The 18,258-nt window shown below is 47.0% G+C and overlaps 1 protein-coding gene across 1 annotated transcript in view; it reads right to left on the reverse strand.

The window, feature by feature from the left end:
• The window catches only part of TICRR (TOPBP1 interacting checkpoint and replication regulator), a 71,861-nt gene extending 53,902 nt beyond the window's left edge, over positions 1-17,959 (reverse strand). The window contains exons 1-5 of the mRNA XM_054713300.1: positions 17,294-17,959; positions 10,199-10,460; positions 8,532-8,770; positions 4,848-5,082; positions 3,792-3,921 (exon numbers count right to left, since the gene is read on the reverse strand). Coding sequence (XP_054569275.1) covers positions 3,792-3,921; positions 4,848-5,082; positions 8,532-8,770; positions 10,199-10,460; positions 17,294-17,959 — 1,532 coding nt within the window. The remainder of the gene's footprint in view (positions 1-3,791; positions 3,922-4,847; positions 5,083-8,531; positions 8,771-10,198; positions 10,461-17,293) is intronic.
• Between the last annotated feature and the right edge of the window lie 299 nt (positions 17,960-18,258).

Consider the following 18,258-nt stretch of genomic DNA (forward strand, 5'->3'; position numbering starts at 1 on the left):
GCAAGATGATGGAATGAGGATAAATGGGGGAGGATGATTAGTTACGGAACACTTGTCCACATAGAGCTAAATACCAGTCACTAAGGAAATCACAAAAATGGGACAACTCTCAAAATGTATTACTTGTATTTCACTATCTACCATTACCTGATATAATTTGATTTAAAAATAGGAGAAAGTTATACTATTAGCAAAAACTAAAACCATTTCCCCTAAGAACAGGAATAAGACAGGAATATCAGCTTTCACCACCCTTATTCAACATAATATTGAAAGTCCTAGCCACAGCGATCAGACAAGAAGAAATAAAAGGAATCCAAACTGAAAAGGAGGAAGTAATGATATCGTACATAGAAAACCCTAAAGACTCCACCAAAAAACTACTAGATTTAATAAATGAATTTGGCAATGTAGTAAGATACTAAATTAACACCCAAAAATCTATGGCTTTTTATATTCCAATAATGAATTCTCAGAAAGAGAAACGAAACAAACAATCCCATTTACCACTGCAACAAAAAAATTAAGATACTTAGAATAAACTTAACCAAGGAGGTAAAAGACTTGTACTTAGAAAACTATAGGACATTGAAAAAAAGAGATAAAGGAAGATATAGACAAGTGGAAGAATATACCATGTTCATGGATTGGTAGAATCAACATCATTAAAATGTCCATAGTACCCAAGGTAATCTACAGATTCAATGCAATCCCTATTAAAACACCAACAGCATATTTCACAGATCTGGAACAAATACTTTAAAAATTTATATGGAACCAAAAAAGATCCCAAATAGCTGTAGTAATCCTGAGAAAGAAGAACAAAGTTGGAGGAATCACAATATCAGATCATCAAGTTATACTACAAAGCCACCGTAATCAAAACAGCCTGCTACTGGCACAAGAACAGACATATAGATCAATGGAACAGAAATCAACCCAAGCCATTACACTCAATTAATATTTGACAAAGGAGGCAAGAGCATACAATGGAATCAAGACAGTCTCTTCAATAAATGGTGTAAGGAATATTGGACAGATACATGAAAAAAAATGAAACTAGACCACCAACTTATACCATACACAAGAATAAACGCAAAATGAATAAAAGACTTAAATTAAATGTAAGTCAGAAAACCATAAAAATCCTAGAAGAAACCACAGGCAGCAAAATCTCAGACATCTCTCATAGCAATATGTTTACGGATACATCTCCTAGGGCAGTGGTCGGCAAACTCATTAGTCAACAGAGCCAAATATCAATAGTACAACGATTGAAATTTCTTTTGAGAGCCAAATTTTTTAAACTTAAACTTCTAACACCACTTCTTCAAAATAGACTCACTCAGGCCGTGGTATTTTGTGAAAGAGCAACACTCAAGGGCCAAAGAGCCGCATGTGGCTTGCGAGCCGCGGATTGCCGACCACTGTCCTAGGGCAAAGGCAACTAAGCAGAAAATAAACAAATGGAACCACATCAAAATCAAAAGCTTCTGCACAGCTAAAGAAACCATCAACAAAATGAAAAGGGAGCCCACTGTATGGGAGAACATATTTGATAGTGATACATCTGATAAAGGGTTAATATCCAAAATATATAAGAAACTCATACAACTTAACAAAAGGAAGACAAACAATCCAATAAAAAATGGGCAAAGGCTCTAAATAGACATTTCTCCAAAGTGGACATACAGGTGGCCAAGAGACATGAAACAATGCTCAAAATCACTGATCATCAGAGAGATGCAAATTAAAACGATAATGAGGTATCACCTCACAACTGTCAGAATGGCTACCATGAACAAATCAACAAATGACAAGTGCTGGCGAGAATGTGGAGAAAAGGGAACCCTAGTACATTGCTGGTGGGAATGCAGACTGGTATAGTCATTATGGAAAACAGTATGGAGTTTCCTCAAAAAATTAAATATGGCCGAAACCGGTTTGGTTCAGTGGATAGAGTGTCAGCTTGCAGACTGAAGGGTCCCGGGTTTGATTCCGGTCAAGGGCACATGCCTGGGTTGCAGGCTCAATCCCTGGTAGGGGGTGTGCAGGAGGCAGCCAATCAATGTTTCTCTCTCATCATTGATGTTTCTAGCTCTCTTCTCCCTCTCCCTTCCTCTCTGAAATCAAAAAAAATGTATATTAAAAAAAAAAGCTGCGGTACATTTATACCATAGAATATTATGCAGCAGTAAAAAGAAGAATCTCGCCGAAACCGGTTTGGTTCAGTGGATAGAGCGTCGGCCTGCGGACTGAAGGGTCCCGGGTTCGATTCCGGTCAAGGGCATGTACCTTGGTTGCAGGCTCAATCCCTGCAGGAGGCAGCCAATCAATGATGCTCTCTCATCATTGATGTTTCTATGTCTCTCTCTCTCATCGATGTTTCTAACTCTATATCCCTCTCTTTTCCTCTCTGTAAAAAATCAATAAAATATATTTTAAAAAAAAGAAAAAGAAGAATCTCTTACCCTCTGAGACAGCATGGATATGCTAAGTGAAATAAGTCAGTTAGAGAAAGACAAGTATCACATGATCTCACTCATAGGTGGAATCTAATGAACAAAATAAAATGATGAACGGAGTGGATCCAGAGACATAGAACCATGGAACAGAGTGCAGAATCTCAAAGGGAAGGTGGGGGAGGGTGGGTAGATGGGAGGTAATCAACCAAAGACCTTGTATGCATAAATGCATAACTCATGGACACAGACAATAGGGTGGTGAAGGCCTGGGGTGGGGGGCAGAGGCAGGCTGGAGCGGGTCAATGGGGGGAAAAAGAGGACATTTGTAATACTTGCAACAATAAAAATTTTTTTTTTTTAAAAAAAGCTATGGTACCATTAGTTGAATCTGCTAGCAGGTCTAAAGCAAACTCATTTTCCCCAAGTGTGCTGGTGTTTTCCTTTACCAGTGGGCAGTGTTTGCCTTTTTCTCTCCTGTTAATTTTTTAAGACTTTGAACATTTCAAATATACAGAAAAGTTGAGAAAGCATTATTAAATAGTATGTACCTCCCTCCAAGATTAAATACTTGTTAACAGTTTGCCATATCTGCTTCAGATCTTTTGTTTTTAATAAAATTTAGCATTATAGACACAGAGAAAACCCCAATCTTTTCCCACCCTTAGCTTCCACAGGTATTCCTAGATTTGTGTCTTATTTATAGAGACATACAACATACGGATTAAAACCAGCATAAACTGCTATTTTATGTTGTAAATTATTTAAAAATATACTATACCATCCTTTTGCGATTTTGACTGTACTCAACATACTTTCATGTGCAAATAAATAGGTATTAAGTATATTCATAATGTTGTGCTACCATCACCCCATCCATCTCCAGAACTCTCTTCATCTTGTAAAACTGAAACTGTACACCCATTAAACAACACTCTCCATTTGTAATTAGTTTTCATTAATTTATTTTTTTAACTATGAAATTTATTTAATTTCAATGGAAGTGGTTTTCAATACGATCCTACCGGTTTTAAATTTGCTTTTCAGAATTGTTTCCCACCCCCAATTACAGTCGACACTCAGTATTTTATATTAGTTTCAGGTGTACAGCATAGTAATTAGACATTTATATGATTTACAAAGTGATGCCCCAACAAGTCTAGTACACACCTGGCACCATACATAGTTATGTAATTAGTTTTTAATTTTATTGAACTATACTAATAAAATGTGGTCTGTAATAAAAATAAAAAAAACCACCCAGCCATATTGAGATAACTGAGAGCTGATTTCAATGATCAATTCCCAGAGAAACAAAATGAGCTTTACCAAAATGACTCCATCAAATTTGAACTGGCGCCACTGAGGTTGGAGCAGGGAAACCAGCTCTCGGCAACAGCGGCTCTCCAGGGCGCGGTGCGGCCGAGCTCCTGCTGGGCCCACTCTGGACAGGGAGGAGCTACAGGGACGGAGCAGAGATGGAAGGAAAAGAGGCATGAGAACCAAAGCGGACATCCCCGTTCTCGTGCCTGCCACGGACTGACCGCCTTCTCACTGAGGACGTACAAAGCGCAGCATTGACGACCTTCCTTCATCCGCACCCACTCCCACGGGCCTGTGTCTATGAAAACTGCTGCTCTGACAATGCACAAGCGCAGGCTTCCTCGCTGCTCCTCAAACGCAGCGGCCGCCCCCGTCCCAGAGCCTCTCAGGGAGTTCGCTCCCTGCAGCTTCCTTCAGGCCTGTGTTCAAATATGGCTTTTCCAGCAGACCTGTTTAAAATGGCACCCCTCCTGCCCCTTAACTGCCCCATTCCCTTTTTCCTGTTTATTATATAGCATTTATCGCTTTCAAATATCCTATATAATTCCCTTAGTTTATTGTCCTGTGTTCCAACTGAATGGTAAACTCAGTGAGAACGAGACTTTTGTCTACTCTGTTCACTGATGGATTATTCCCAATATGTAGGACAGCGCCTGGCATGCAGCAGGCACTCATTAAATCTGGTGAATAAATGAACAAATGGAAGAAATATCCAATTAACTGCATTTTCATCTACCTAGCATAAATGACAATGCCATGAACTGGAAGGCAGACAGAATCATGACAGTTTCATTTGCAGTCTTTAGTAAATATGTTAAAAACCAGGTTTCATCTTATTCTCTAATTTCAAAGCGATTTCACAGAGCCTTTGGCCTCCTCTGAATGCTTCAGGATTCTATCAATAATGACAATTTAAATTGCCTAAAGTACTAGTTTGCTTTCACCTGTTTTATAACAGATACTGGGGTTCTACTGAGAGCAGAGTCGGGGGGGGGGGGGGGGGCGGGGGTGGAAATCCTGGAGCCACCACCCTGGAGTGTCAGCTGTTGGTTGCAAACTTACCGGAGGTAGTAGGGTCTTCCAGTAAACCCGGGGTCGGACTCAACACGACACCCATAACATCGGAACAAAGGGATGTGGTGTCCAGGGGCTTCTCGGCCACAGCTGTTTGGAGAAAATGCCTTTGAAATGCAGCCTCCTCAGTGCGGAACACGGTGAGAACCGTAGTGTTGGTAGAGAGCGGGGAAATAACTCCTGTGACGGGGGGCCAGCCGTCACCGGGGTCCACGCTGGCGACCTACAGAAGAAGTTCCAGCTGGTTGAGAACATTGCTGACATTCGTAAAGGAGAACGCAGATCAGTGAAAGGCCAGGACGGTTTCCCCGGATGCTTATTAACATAAAAAGCTATGGAAGGGACAGGCTTGGTGGATATTAGTGCTAGAATTCAACTTACTGATTATATAATCCTAACTTCTCAATTTGCAAATAAGAAAAGCCTCAGAATACCAGGAATATTTATCGAGCATGTATTTTTTTTTTTTAATTTTATTTTATTGAACTCAGAGAGGAAGGAAGAGGGAGAGAGATAAAAACATCAATGATCAGCCGAAACCGGTTTGGCTCAGTGGATAGAGCGTCGGCCTGCGGACTCAAGGGTCCCGGGTTCGATTCCGGTCAAGGGCATGTACATTGGTTGCGGGCACATCCCCGGTAGGGGGTGTGCAGGAGGCAGCTGGTCGATGTTTCTCTCTCATCGATGTTTCTGGCTCTCTATCCCTCTCCCTTCCTCTCTGTAAAAAATCAATAAAATATATTTAAAAAAAAAAAACAAAAAAAAAACATCAATGATCAGAGAGAATCATTGACTGGCTGCCTCCTGCACGCCCCCTACTGGGGATCGAGCCCACAACCTGGGCATGTGGCCCGACTGGGAATCGACTGTGACCTCCTGGTTAACAGGTCCACACTCAACCACTGAGCCATGCCAGCCGGGGCTATTGAACATGTATTATGAATCCTCCCAACCACTCTGATAAAGTTTAACTTATAAATTAGGCACAGTAATAGATTAACAGCAACAACTAACAATAAAATAGAACACTTATAACAATATATTGCAATAAAAGTTATGTGAGCCCTAGCCGGTTTGGCTCAGTGGATAGAGCGTTGGCCTACAGACTGAAGGGTCCTAGGTTCGATTCCGGCCAAGGGCACATGCCTGGGTTGCGGGCTCCATCCTCAGTGGGGGGTGTACAGCAGGCAGACGATCAATGATTCTCTCTCATTATTGATGTTTCTATCTCTCTCTCCTCCCTTCCTCTCTGAAATCAATAAATATATATATTTTTAAAAAGTTATGTGAATGCTCTCTCTATATATCAAAATACCTCACTGTATTGTCCTCACCTGTTCACTTGAAAGAAGCACTTTCCAGCTTCTCTTTGGCATTTCTAATTTGTCGCCATCACTAGCCTTACACTTTGGGACCATTATTAAAATCAGGGTCACTAAAACACAAGCACTGTGATACGAGACAGTCGATCTGATAACCAAACTGGCTACTAAACTAATGGGTGGGGGTGTACACAGCATGGAGACGCTGGACAGGGGATGATTCAAATCCCAGGCAGGACTTCTGGGGAGTTCATCAAGTTACTCAGAACAGCACACAATTTAAAACGTATGAACTGTTGCCCTAGCCTGTTTGGCTCAGTGGATAGAGCGTCAGCCTGCAGACTGAAGAGTCCTGCAGTCAAGGGTATATGCCTGCATTTCGAGCTCGATCCCCAGTAGGGGGTGTGCAGAAGGCAGCCAATCAATGATTCTCTCTCATCATTGATGTTTCTATCTCTCTCTCCCTTTCCCTTCCTCTTTGAAATCACTAAAAATATATTAAAACAAAACAATAAAAATCATGCGAACTGTTTATTTCTGGAATTTTCCATTTAATATTTCAGACTGCATTTGACCATGGAAAGTGAAACCGTGGTTAAGGGGGGCTACTGTCCCATCACTTCACCACCCTAATACAGTCATTGCATTTGGCCCACGGCCTTTTTTCTTATCCTATCTAATAATAGACAAATATGCAAATTGACCATACCTCTGACACACCCACAAGCCACGCCCACCATCCAATCAGAGCGAGCATGCAAATTAACCCAAACCAAGATGGCTACAGCCACAGAGAGCAAGGTTTCCTAGGTAACAGAGGAAGCCAAGCTTTCCGCCTGCCCTTGCCAGGCTTAAGCCTCCACTCAAGCTACAAAGTTTCAATTATAGAAGGTAAACAAATTCAAACAAATGGCGGCAGAATGGAGCTTGAGAGAGCAGGCCAGGGTTGCCGCCGGCAACAGGGGAAGCAAAGCTTTCCGCACACCCTGGCCGGGCCCACCCGCTTAAGGCAACAAAGTTTCAATTATAACCCCAACAGAAATGGCTGCCGGCCTCGGAGGGAGCCCCAGACTTGGCTCCACTCCAGGCTACAAAGTTTCAATTGTAGAAGGAAAATAAATTCCAGATACCAGGGCCTCCGCTTGGGTTGCCAGGGGGCGTGGCTGGCCTGCAAACCACCACAGGCCCCTCGCTCAGGCCGCCCCATGCCCCAAGGGAACCCCCACCCTGATCCGGGACACCCTTCAGGGCAAACCAGCTGGCCCCCACCCCTGTACCAGGCCTCTATCCTATCTAATAAAAGAGTAATATGCAGATTGATCATCACTGCAACATACAATATAGCTGCCCCCATGTGGACACAAGATGGCCACCACAAGATGGCCAGCAGGGGAGGGCAGTTGGGAGGCACCCGGCCTGCAAGGGAGGGCAGTTGGAGGTGATCAACCCTGCAGGAGAGGGCAGTTAGGGGTGACTAGGCCGGCAGAGGAGGGAAGTTGGGGGCAAACAGGCTGGCAGCGGAGTGGTTAGGGGGTGATGAGGCTGGCAGGCAGAAGCGGTTAGGGGCAATCAGGAAGGCAGGCAGGCAAGCAGTTGGGAGCCAGCAGTCCTGGATTGTGAGAGGGATGTCCGACTGCCCGTTTAGGGATCCGACTGCCCACCGGGATCGGGCCTAAACGGGCAGTCAGACATCCCTCGAGGGGTCCCATATTGGAGAGGGTACAGGCTGGGCTGAGGGACAACCCCCCTCCGTGCACGAATTTCGTGCACCGGGCCTCTAGACTATAATAAAAGGGTAATATGCTAATTAGACCAGATGTCATTCCAGAAGACCTTCCTGACAAAGCCGGGGCCAGAGGGAAGCCAGCCTGGGTCCCAGGTGCCTGCGGGCAGACGGAGGCCAGCCGGGGTCCCGAGTGCCTGCTGGCAACCGGAGGAGGGAAGCACGGGTCCCAGGTCCTGGAGGGAAGCCGGTGCCGGCAACCGGGGAAAGGAAGGCCTACTCTTGCATGAATTTTCATGCATCAGGCCTCTAGTGTGAATATAATTTAGCTTAATGGGATTCAAGATACATGCAATGTTATAAACTGTTTCTTCACTGATGAGCATTGTCGTCATCTACAGTGTAGCCAATATTATTGTTATTTACAAAAGCATCACCTGTTTCACTGAGATGATATTATAGAGGACAATCCTGGGTGTTTCACAAACACACTTATTCCCCTTTACCAGTGATTTAGACCAGCGGTCGCCAACCTTTCAGACCTCACGGACCACCAGTGGTCCACAGACCCCCAGTTGCCGACCGCTGTATTAGACAAGGATGAGCTAGCGTGTGGAAGAGACCTACCAGATGTAACTCTTCGGCAGTCAGCCTGTGGACCAGCTGCTGAAACAACGTCCTGTGGGCTGACTTCTTGTCCTCTGGACTCTGGAGCATCCAGCTATCAGTGCCCAACGTGCCACTCGCTGGGAGAGACCACTGGGTGGCCGTGCCTTTCAGGAAAATTCTGACTGGTTTCTGAAAATGTCTCTGATGCATGGCCAAGGGCTCTAGGATGACTGTCCATGTTTCTTGAGTCTCTTTGCCTGTTAGAAATAAAGAACATTAAAATCGGGATGTAATAAACAGTTACTAAAAGATTTAATAGTAAGAGAAAAATTAGAATGTCAGTTGAGTATAGTATTGCCACTTAGTTCACACTTGGCCCTCATTCTGCTGCCAAGTTCCTATAGCTCCCCAGGAAAAGCTGTGCACGAGCGGAATTGCAAGGGCATGACTGAATGTCGGAACTTCTTGATATGACTTAGAAGTGAATATTCAAGCAACACACTACTTACAAAAAATAAGACATCTCCTTTTTTTTTTGCTCTATACTTCATATGGTGTGTGTGTGTGTATATATATATATTTTTAAGTCTATTTTATTTTTACTTATTTTTTAATCCTCACCCGAGGATATTTTTCTATTGATTTTTAGAGAGAGTGGGAGAGAGGGAAAGACAGAGAAACACCAATTGTTTTTCTCCCGCACACCCCGGACCAAGGTGCCTGCAACCAAGGTGCGTGCCCTTGACTGAAATCGAACCTGGGACCCTCAGTCCACAGGCTGATACTCTATCCACTGAGCCAAACCAGCTAGGGCAAGACATCACTTCTTAAATCCATAAAATACAGTGCACGACATATCTTATGAGGAGATTAAATTCTAAAGATGAAACTGCTTAAACCAAACTGCTCTTGAAATTTCCTTAGCCCTAGCTGGTTTGGCTCAGTGGAGCGAGCATTGGCCTGAGGACTGAAGGGTCCCGGGTTCGATTCCAGTCAAAGGCACATGCCTGGGTTGTGGGCTTGATCTCCAGTAGGAGGCATGCAAGAGGCAGCTGATCAATGATTCTCTCTCATCACTGATGTTTCTATCTCTCTCTCACCATTCCTCTCTGAAATCAATAAAAATATATTTAAAAAAAAATAAATGTTCTTAAACTGCACATAATGTCTAATGTAGTTTTATATATACATCTCTATATAGTATTACTTCTGTGTGAATGATTCAGAAATGAGACTCGCTGTATAGTGAATAACATGGCAAAGGAAAGTTAGGAAGATTCCACATGCTGGCTCTTCCTGATAACTTTCAGCTCCCGTTGACTAACTTGTTATCAATCGCAGTCTTTCACTTCATCAATCTCTTTCACTTCATCAATCTCTTCTAGGAGGCAATGAAACCTCACCACCCAATTGCTTGGGCACCTGGGCAATATTATTTTTCTTTGCACACAGCTGAGACACTCTTTGAAGTCACTCGCTCACCTTCTTATACAACGCTGGCAGGTGTACCACACCTGAGTTCTATCCTTCCCTGTGGCACCTCTGACTTGGCTCAGACATACTTTAATTACAAACACTGAGTGCCTGGGCTGGGGAAAGCCCAGAGAATCTGAAAGCATAGGCCTGCCTTAAAGAAATGTACGTAACTGAGACCAACCCCGTCCCCCCAAACATTATTTGCTTACCTTCAACAGGGAGAAATAACGTTCCTTCCGTTCGTGGAAATGAGGCTTCATACTCAGGAGAATTATAGAGCAAACAGTTTAAGATGGAGTCTGTTGGCAGAGCTGACACCCACGAGGAGAGGTGAGGCTCACGTGAGAGCAGGGTCTCCCCAGCTTTCGTACCATCTGGGCTCAAAGTCTCCAATGGCAAGACGGTGCCCCCCATGTGCTGGAGCAGTTCACATACTGTCCAGTATCCAAGGTGGTCTGGGGACTCCCACAGCTAAAATGGAATTACAAAGAACCTCAAGTTATTCTAAAGGAGGCATTCAGAAATAAATCTAAGGGAAATCAGGAGGAAGGAAAGGTGATTTCTACACTAAACGATCAAATGGCACAATAATGTATTTGTTGAACCCAACACAGAAAATGGCCAGCATCTTATCACCGTACAGTCCAAGAATGTAATCCTATATAATAAAAGCCTAAAATGCAAATCGACCGAACAGTGGAAGGACTAGTTGGCAGGGGGCAGGGCCGGCAAGCGGGCAGCGCCAGGCCAGCCAAGGAGGGTGCCAGCGGGCAGAGGGAGAGGATGGTGGCGACTGGCGGCAGAGGGGTGATTGGGGGCAGGGTTGGCCACTTGCCGGCCCCCGATTAACCCAATGGTTGCCTCCTGCAGAGGGAGGCCAGACTGCGCTTAGGCCCTGTGGAGTGGGCCTACACTGTCAGTGGGACATCCCCTGAGGGATCCCGGACTGCGAGTGGGTGCAGGCCAGGCTGAAGGACCGCCCCCCCACCCACAGTTCAAGAATTTTCGTGCACCGAGCCTCTAGTTACTATACACTGAGTGGCCAGATTATGATGATCTCTGAACGCATAATAATCTGGCCACTCAATGTATACCCCATGTAATAAAAGGCTAATATGCAAATTGTCCCCTCGACCAGGAGTTCGACCAGCAGGCAGGCCAGCCAACCGCCCATGTCCCCTCCCCCTGGCCAAGCTGGCTGGACCCCACCCATGCACGAATTCATACACCAGGCCTCTAATACACACACACACACACACACACACACACACACACACACACAGTGGCCAGATTATTATGCGTTCAGAGATCATAATAATCTGGCCACTCAGTGTATAATATGCCTTTAAGATAGTGTCCATTTAGTGAAAAGACAACTTCAGCTCTGTTGCCTGTCAAACAGAAGTGGGCCAAATCACTGGGGATACATCGTAAAATGTTATTAATGATACGTTAATAACATAATTCTGTCCCACACAACAATGGCCAGGGATCATGGGAATGAGGCAGGTGAACCTCCTGGAGGGTGATCACACAGCCCCACAGCACTGTGTGGGGACCAAATAGGTCCTCTAATTCTGTCTTCACCAAAGCCCCCATCACCTCTCGCCTGGACTCTACCGTAGCCTATAAAGCCTGTGCCCTGCCTCTAATCTTCTCTCCTTGTTGCTCTAAGAAGTATTCTTCCGAGCACACATCCGGAGCCTGCTACTTCTCTAAAAACTCTCCGGGGCTTCCCATGGCCTCCACAATAAAGTAACTCCAGCACAGCCATAAAGCCCTGGCCAGGTAGCTCAGCTGGCTAGAGCAGCAGTCGCCAACCGGTGGTCCGTGGACCGCTGGTGGTCCGTGAGGTCTGAAAGATTGGCGACTGCTGGGCTAGAGCATCGTCCCCGTACCCCAAGGTTTCGGGTTCCATTCTCCGTCAGAGCACATACAAGCAACCAATGAATGCACCAATAAACGGAACAAATCAATGCTTCTCTCTCTCTAAAATTAATTTTTTTAAAAGAAAAGCCCTTCACAACCTGACCCTAAACCTTTCCAAACACATGATCTTTCCCACCTCCAGCCTTCCCTTCTGAGTCATTTGCTGTCTGCTGAACACGCCATATTTTATAATGCTTCCATGTTTCTGTTGATTCTGTTTCCTGTACCTTCCCTTTCCCTGCGCACCAACTGGATGCTAATGACAGTACGTCCATCTAGCTCAAATCCTGCTTTCTCTGTAAAAGTCGTTCCTTACTCCTTCACACAGAGCGAACTCTCCATTCAACAAACTTTTACTGAGCAGCCTTTATGTGCTGAGATCTAGCAACACATATTCCCTGTCTTCCAGAATCTTCAAGTTGGGATAAGGGTGAGTAAAACAGCAACAACGTGGAATATTTAACTCAGCCTCACAATATAACGTGATGATGTTCAGGAACGAAGGGAACACGAAGGAGGAGCATCTACCCTGGGAAATGATCATCATGCTGGATTCCTACCCCACAGGTATAACCGGAGACCATAAATTGCTAGGTGCAGGTGAGGCCTTCTAGGTCATTGCCAAACTTTCCATTCTATTCAAGTTCAAAGGGGGAAGAAGAGTGCCCAAGGTCACTGCAAGACAGTGAAAGACCAGTCTAAACCCAGGACTATCTTGCATAGTGCTTTTTAAAATGAAGGTGTGAAAAAAAAATTAAAATAAATAAAAAAAATAAAATGAAGGTGTGGCCCTTTGATGGTCTTAGATGGATCCTTTGATGAATCAGTTGCTTGGTTTATAATCAACATTAAAGGGGAAAAAAAACACAAAACCTGAATAGAAAATATCAGAGCACAACAGAAAATATCACATGCAGTGAAGATAAATGATGCATTGTGTAACTTTGGTTTTAGTTATGCATACCAGTTGGGGAAATGCTGTAACATTCTAATCTATCTATTAGTATTTGCTGTTACCATGTGTCCATGCCTGAGTTCACGGCTGTGGGGGAGAATGGTAAGCAAGTTCAGATACCACAGATCCTGATTAGGATTTTGTGCCAAACGGAAACAAAAAAGTTTGTTCAAATTGTTTCAGCCAAAGGATGGGGTGGGGGTGGGAGGCACACGACTGCTTATCAAATGAAAGGTAAAACTTTAGTAAGCGTTGAAAGAACATTAACTTTTGATTAAAAAGTAATACATGGCCCTGGCTGGTTTGGCTCAGTGGAGAGTGTCGGCCTGCAGACTGAAGGGTCCTGGGCTCGATTCCGGTCAAGGGCACGTACCTTGGTTGCAGGTTCCCTGTCCCTGGTCGGGGTGCATGCAGGAGGCAACCAATCAATGCGTCTCTCTCACATCGATGCTTCTCTCTCTCTCCCTCTCTCTCCCTCTCTCCCTCCCCCTTCCATTCTCTATAAAAATCAATGGAAGACTATCCTCGGGTGAGGATTAACAACAACAAAAGTAATATATGTACGTGTGTTTTAAAAAACCCACAAACAGGATATAGAGTATGGTTAAATTTTTCATTTTTATGCATATGATAGGGTAGTCTGTGGTGCCGGGGTTCTTTTCCCAGCGGGAGCCACCAAGTCCCATCAACCTTTTGACAGAACTCTTGTAATTATTACATGCTGGAATTGGTTCCCGGCACTGTGGCTCACCAGCACACTTAGCAGGTAGGTGATAAATATGTACTGAATAAAACAGAGGCATAATCATGTGTCAGGGTCCGATGTACTTCCCTGTATCCTCTATTTGTACAAGAGTTCTGTGAGCTTGACCTCCTGCCCCGCCCCTCCCCCCCCACCCACACACACACACACACACCCATCCATAAGTCCAGGCTGTGTTTCCCCGTCTGACTTCTCTGCCTTTTCTCTTCTTCCCTCTCCTACCCCTGTGGAGAGAACGCCCCAAGGACAGAGCCCAGGGCTCCCTTTTGCCTCCTCGGTAAGGCTGGCCAGAGGCTTTGGAACAGGAAAATACAGAGCATCAGCAGAAAAACAAAATTCCAGAAAAGCTTAAGATTATCCGACTCGAGCCGAAACCGGTTTGGCTCAGTGGATAGAGGGTCAGCCTGCAGACTGAAAGGTCCCAGGTTCGATTCCAGTCAAGGGCATGTACCTTGGTTGCGGGCACATCCCCAGTGGGGGTTGTGCAGGGGGCAGCTGATCGATGTTTCTCTCTCATTGATGTTTCTAACTCTCTACCTCTCTCCCTTCCTCTCTGTAAAATATCAATAAAATATATTTTTTAAAAGATTATCCGACTCGAATTTTCTTACAGGAAACAACCTAACAGATTTGAGAAGCCTCAGGTGGTAGAATATCAGAACTAGAAGGGATCTTTAAAAAGATCCTATCAACCTATTTATTTTAATACTATGTGAAAAGAAAGTGGGAGAAAGCATCTCCAGACCCCATCTGCAAAGATGTAGTTCTAGTCGGTATTTGATATGATTTCATATTATCCCAAATCAAGCGCTTCTGTGTTGTGTACTGGGCCCAACATCTGCTTTGCTGCCTGAACAGATGTTAAGTCCTAGGTTTCCATTTTCCCCACAAAATGTGTACCATCCCCTTAAGCATTTCTGTCCTTTCCTTTTCTTTGACAAGCCTGCTGCCTTGTTTTGCATTTTGCTACACCTTGGGGGGGGGGGGGGGGGCTTTATATGTGAAAGGTGTTGAAAATTTTAACATACTATGTCATTATTTAAGTATCTGCTCATTCTCCATTTGTAATCTTACAATTTAACCAACTCCTCGTTTAGCAACACGCGTTTCCACAAACGGGAATCAGCTTTCACCTGGTTAAACCACACCTTCCCATCAATTAGAACAAAACTCTACCTTCCGACCTTGGGCCCACAGATAGATCAGCCTCTCCGATTTCCTGACTTCCTCTCCTGACTCCCCTGCCTTGCCTTTCTGTTTCTCAAACCAACTAAGCTCATCTCTCGCTCAGATCGGTACATCACTCATCTCTCGCTCAGATCGGTACATCACTCATCTCTCGCTCAGATCAGTACATCAGCTCTTCTCTCTGCCTGGAATGTTCTTTCCCAACTTTCACATTCCATTCAATTCTCTGTTCCAAGAGGCCTTCCCTGACTGTCACGCTACTGAGCACAACACCCACACACACCCCTTCTACGTCCTCTGCCACACCCCTTCCCCTGCTCTATTTTCTTCAGAGCACTATTTGAAATCCTATCGCTTACTTGCTCAGCTATATCATCTGTCCATCTTACCTATATAATTCCCCCTAGAAGGTAAATTCCACTTTGGCTGGCCACCTCGTCTCCAGCAGGGAAAACTGTGTAGGTACTCAATGTAGTAGCTTCTCAGTGACTATTCATTGACTAAATTAAGTCACACACACACACACACACACACACACACACACACACGCACGCACGCACGCACTTTTTTTAATTATAGCACTTAACTGGGGCCAGGATCCCACTACCTCAGCAAAAATCCAAACTAGCCCTTTAGGAAGGTGAATTCTAAGTGCGTCAGAGTTAATTTAGCCAACAAATATTTACTGAGCAACCACAGCGCTCAACACACACCTGCAGGGGATGAAGGATGCCTGTGCCCGCCTTTATGAAGGTCTTTCTAGAACACGTGGGAGGGGAGACGGCACAACTGGAACACAGAAGGAGAAGGGATGAAGGCCTCAAAAGGAGGGGAACTCAGACGCTGACACTGAGTAGCTGCCCCCTGGGCACGGCCTTAAAGAGTGAGTGAGGCTCGGACTGGCATTCCTGGTGACTAACCAAACAAGCAGCCAGACCTGCTGACCAGCTAGGCTAGGCTGCAATGTGCGGGAATATGGGTCGTGCGTAGGACACATAAAGTCGGGGAAGGCAGACAGGGCCCCAATTGTGAAGGACCTTAAACGCTTCTGTGGTGGGCAGTCGGGCAGACAGGAGCAGAGATAGGGCCGCAGGCAGGTAGGGAAGGTGGAAGGTCACCGTGGTGGAAAGCCCCGGGTGCCTAGCGATGGGCAAAACTGGAAATGCAAGGACCTCACCCCCAGGGTAATCTGCCCCCCCACCCCCATCCCCGCATGTCGCAGTTTAGATCCCTTGACCTTTCATATTGATAGTTGGATGCCCCCTGACCTTTCCCCCGCCTGGCATGTCGCTGGCCAGGCAGTTTAGATCCCTTGACCTTTCATATTGCTAGTTGGATGCCCCCTGACCTTTCCCCCCCTGGCATGTCGGTAGTTGGTAGTTGTGGGGTAGAACCCCTTGGAGGGGGAACCAGGGGCCCCCCACCACTCCCTTAGGCAATAACCCTTAGGGCTGACATCTAGGCCTCAGTAGTGTTTCAGCTTCAGGCCCAGAAAAGCAGCAAAAGACAAGCGATGCCATGGCTGACCTCAGGACCAGCTGCACTGAATAATGACCCCCCCCACCCCCACCCCGCAACCACCAATAAGAGACCAGGACCCTGAAAGGACACACCTGGAAAAGCAGACGAATCTTCTACTGAGATCCTCCCCTGGGACCGCCCCTAAAATCTCCCCCTTAAAAGCACTTAGGACAGAGGACCTGACACCTGTACCCTTCTCAGCTCACTTCTTCCACCTCTGTGACTTTTAAATAAATCTGAGTCTTGGGCCCTGGCTGATTTGGCTCGGTGGATGGAGCGTCGGCCTGCAGACTGAAGGATCCTGGGTTCGATTCCGACCAAGGGCACATGCCCAGGTTGCGGGCTTGATCCCCAGTGGGGGGCGTGCAGGAGGCAGCCAGTCAGTTATTCTCTCTCATCACTGATGTTTCTATCTCTCTCTCTCCCTCTCCCTTCCTCTTTGAAATCAATAAAAATAAAAATATTTTTTAAAAATCTGAGTCTTGGCTCTGAATTCTTTTTTTCCCCTCTTTCTTTCTTTCACATATTTTTATTGACTTCAGAGAGGGAGAGGGAGAGAGAAACATCCATGATGAGAATCATTGATCAGCTGCCTCCTGCACGCCCCTTACTGGGGATCGAGCCTACAACCCCGGGCATGTGCCCTGACTGGGAATTGAACCATGACCTCCTGGTTCATAGGTCGACGCTCAACCACTGAGCCACGCCGGCTGGGATGAGTTTTTCTTAGCAGAACCTCAAGTACCTACTGAGTTTGCTGAACCAGGGTCAGGTCTGACTCCGAGGGTGTAACTCCCGGTGCGGGTCTGGGGCGACGCCACTTGGACTTAGCAGGTTCCGAGGCCCCGCCTAGTGTACTGTTTAGGCTGCCCCACTGCAGACGCTGCCCCAAGTCTGGTGAACCCCGAGGGCACGGCGCCCTAAGTCTGAGCTCCCCTACCCTCTCACCTTGGACCTCTCGGTGGTGTCCACCCAGTACAACGTGACCTTCCGGGTGACCATGACTTCCTGGACCCTCCTGGGCAGCAACTTCTCCATCACCTGCTTCGGGGTGGGCGGCGGGGCCTGGGCCTGGGCCTCGCAGCCGGACACGAACTGCACCAGCTCCCTCTGCGAGCGCGGGCAGGGGCCCAGCAGGAAGACGGCGTTCCCGAAGCCCCCGAGCGCCGCGCCGGCCTCCGCGGCCTCGCTCTCCGCGTCCAGCAGGCGCCTCCCGCGGCGGCGCAGCGCCGGCTTGGTGGGCGACGTGATCTCGGGCCGGTCCCACTGGTAGTCGAGCAGCGTCTCCATCAGGGCGCCGTGCGTGTGCGCGGCCCGGGGCGCCGGGCCGGGCAGGTGGGCGCCGGCAGCGCCGTCCCCGAGCCTGGCCTCCAGCTCCTCCTCGAAGTCCTCCCAGGAGCGGGCGCCCAGCTCGCGGAAGTCGGACACGCGGGACGGCCGGCCCCGCGCCCCCTGAGAGTCAAAGAACCGGAAGGCCCAGCGGACCCTCGCCAGGCCGAACCGGCAGCTGAGGTAGAGGAGCAGGCGCAGGGCGGCCCGCCGGACCGGGCTCCGGCCAGCGGCGCCGCCGCCCGCCGTGTCCAGCAGCAGCATGACGTTGTGACAACAGGCCATGTCCGCCGCGCGCGCCGCCGCCGCCGCTGCCGGGGGGCTCGGGCTCCCCGAGACCCCGCTTCAGGGAACCAGCGCCATTCGCTCTCCCAGGGACTCTGCTCAAAAGGCTCCCGCGCTCTCCAAGAAACACTACTATTGGCGGAGCCAGCTCCCAATCACAGCTCTTATTGGTCCCTTGCCTTACGTAGTGTACGTGAGCGTCGGCCCCCTCCTCGGCGCTGATTGGAAGGGCGTTGGGGCAATCCTCTGCTCGATTGGTGGAGGGCGTGTCTGTGGGCGGGGCCCTGTGTTCCGGGAAG

This window comes from Eptesicus fuscus, chromosome 25 (genome assembly GCF_027574615.1).
Source record: "Eptesicus fuscus isolate TK198812 chromosome 25, DD_ASM_mEF_20220401, whole genome shotgun sequence".
Taxonomy (NCBI): domain Eukaryota; kingdom Metazoa; phylum Chordata; class Mammalia; order Chiroptera; family Vespertilionidae; genus Eptesicus; species Eptesicus fuscus.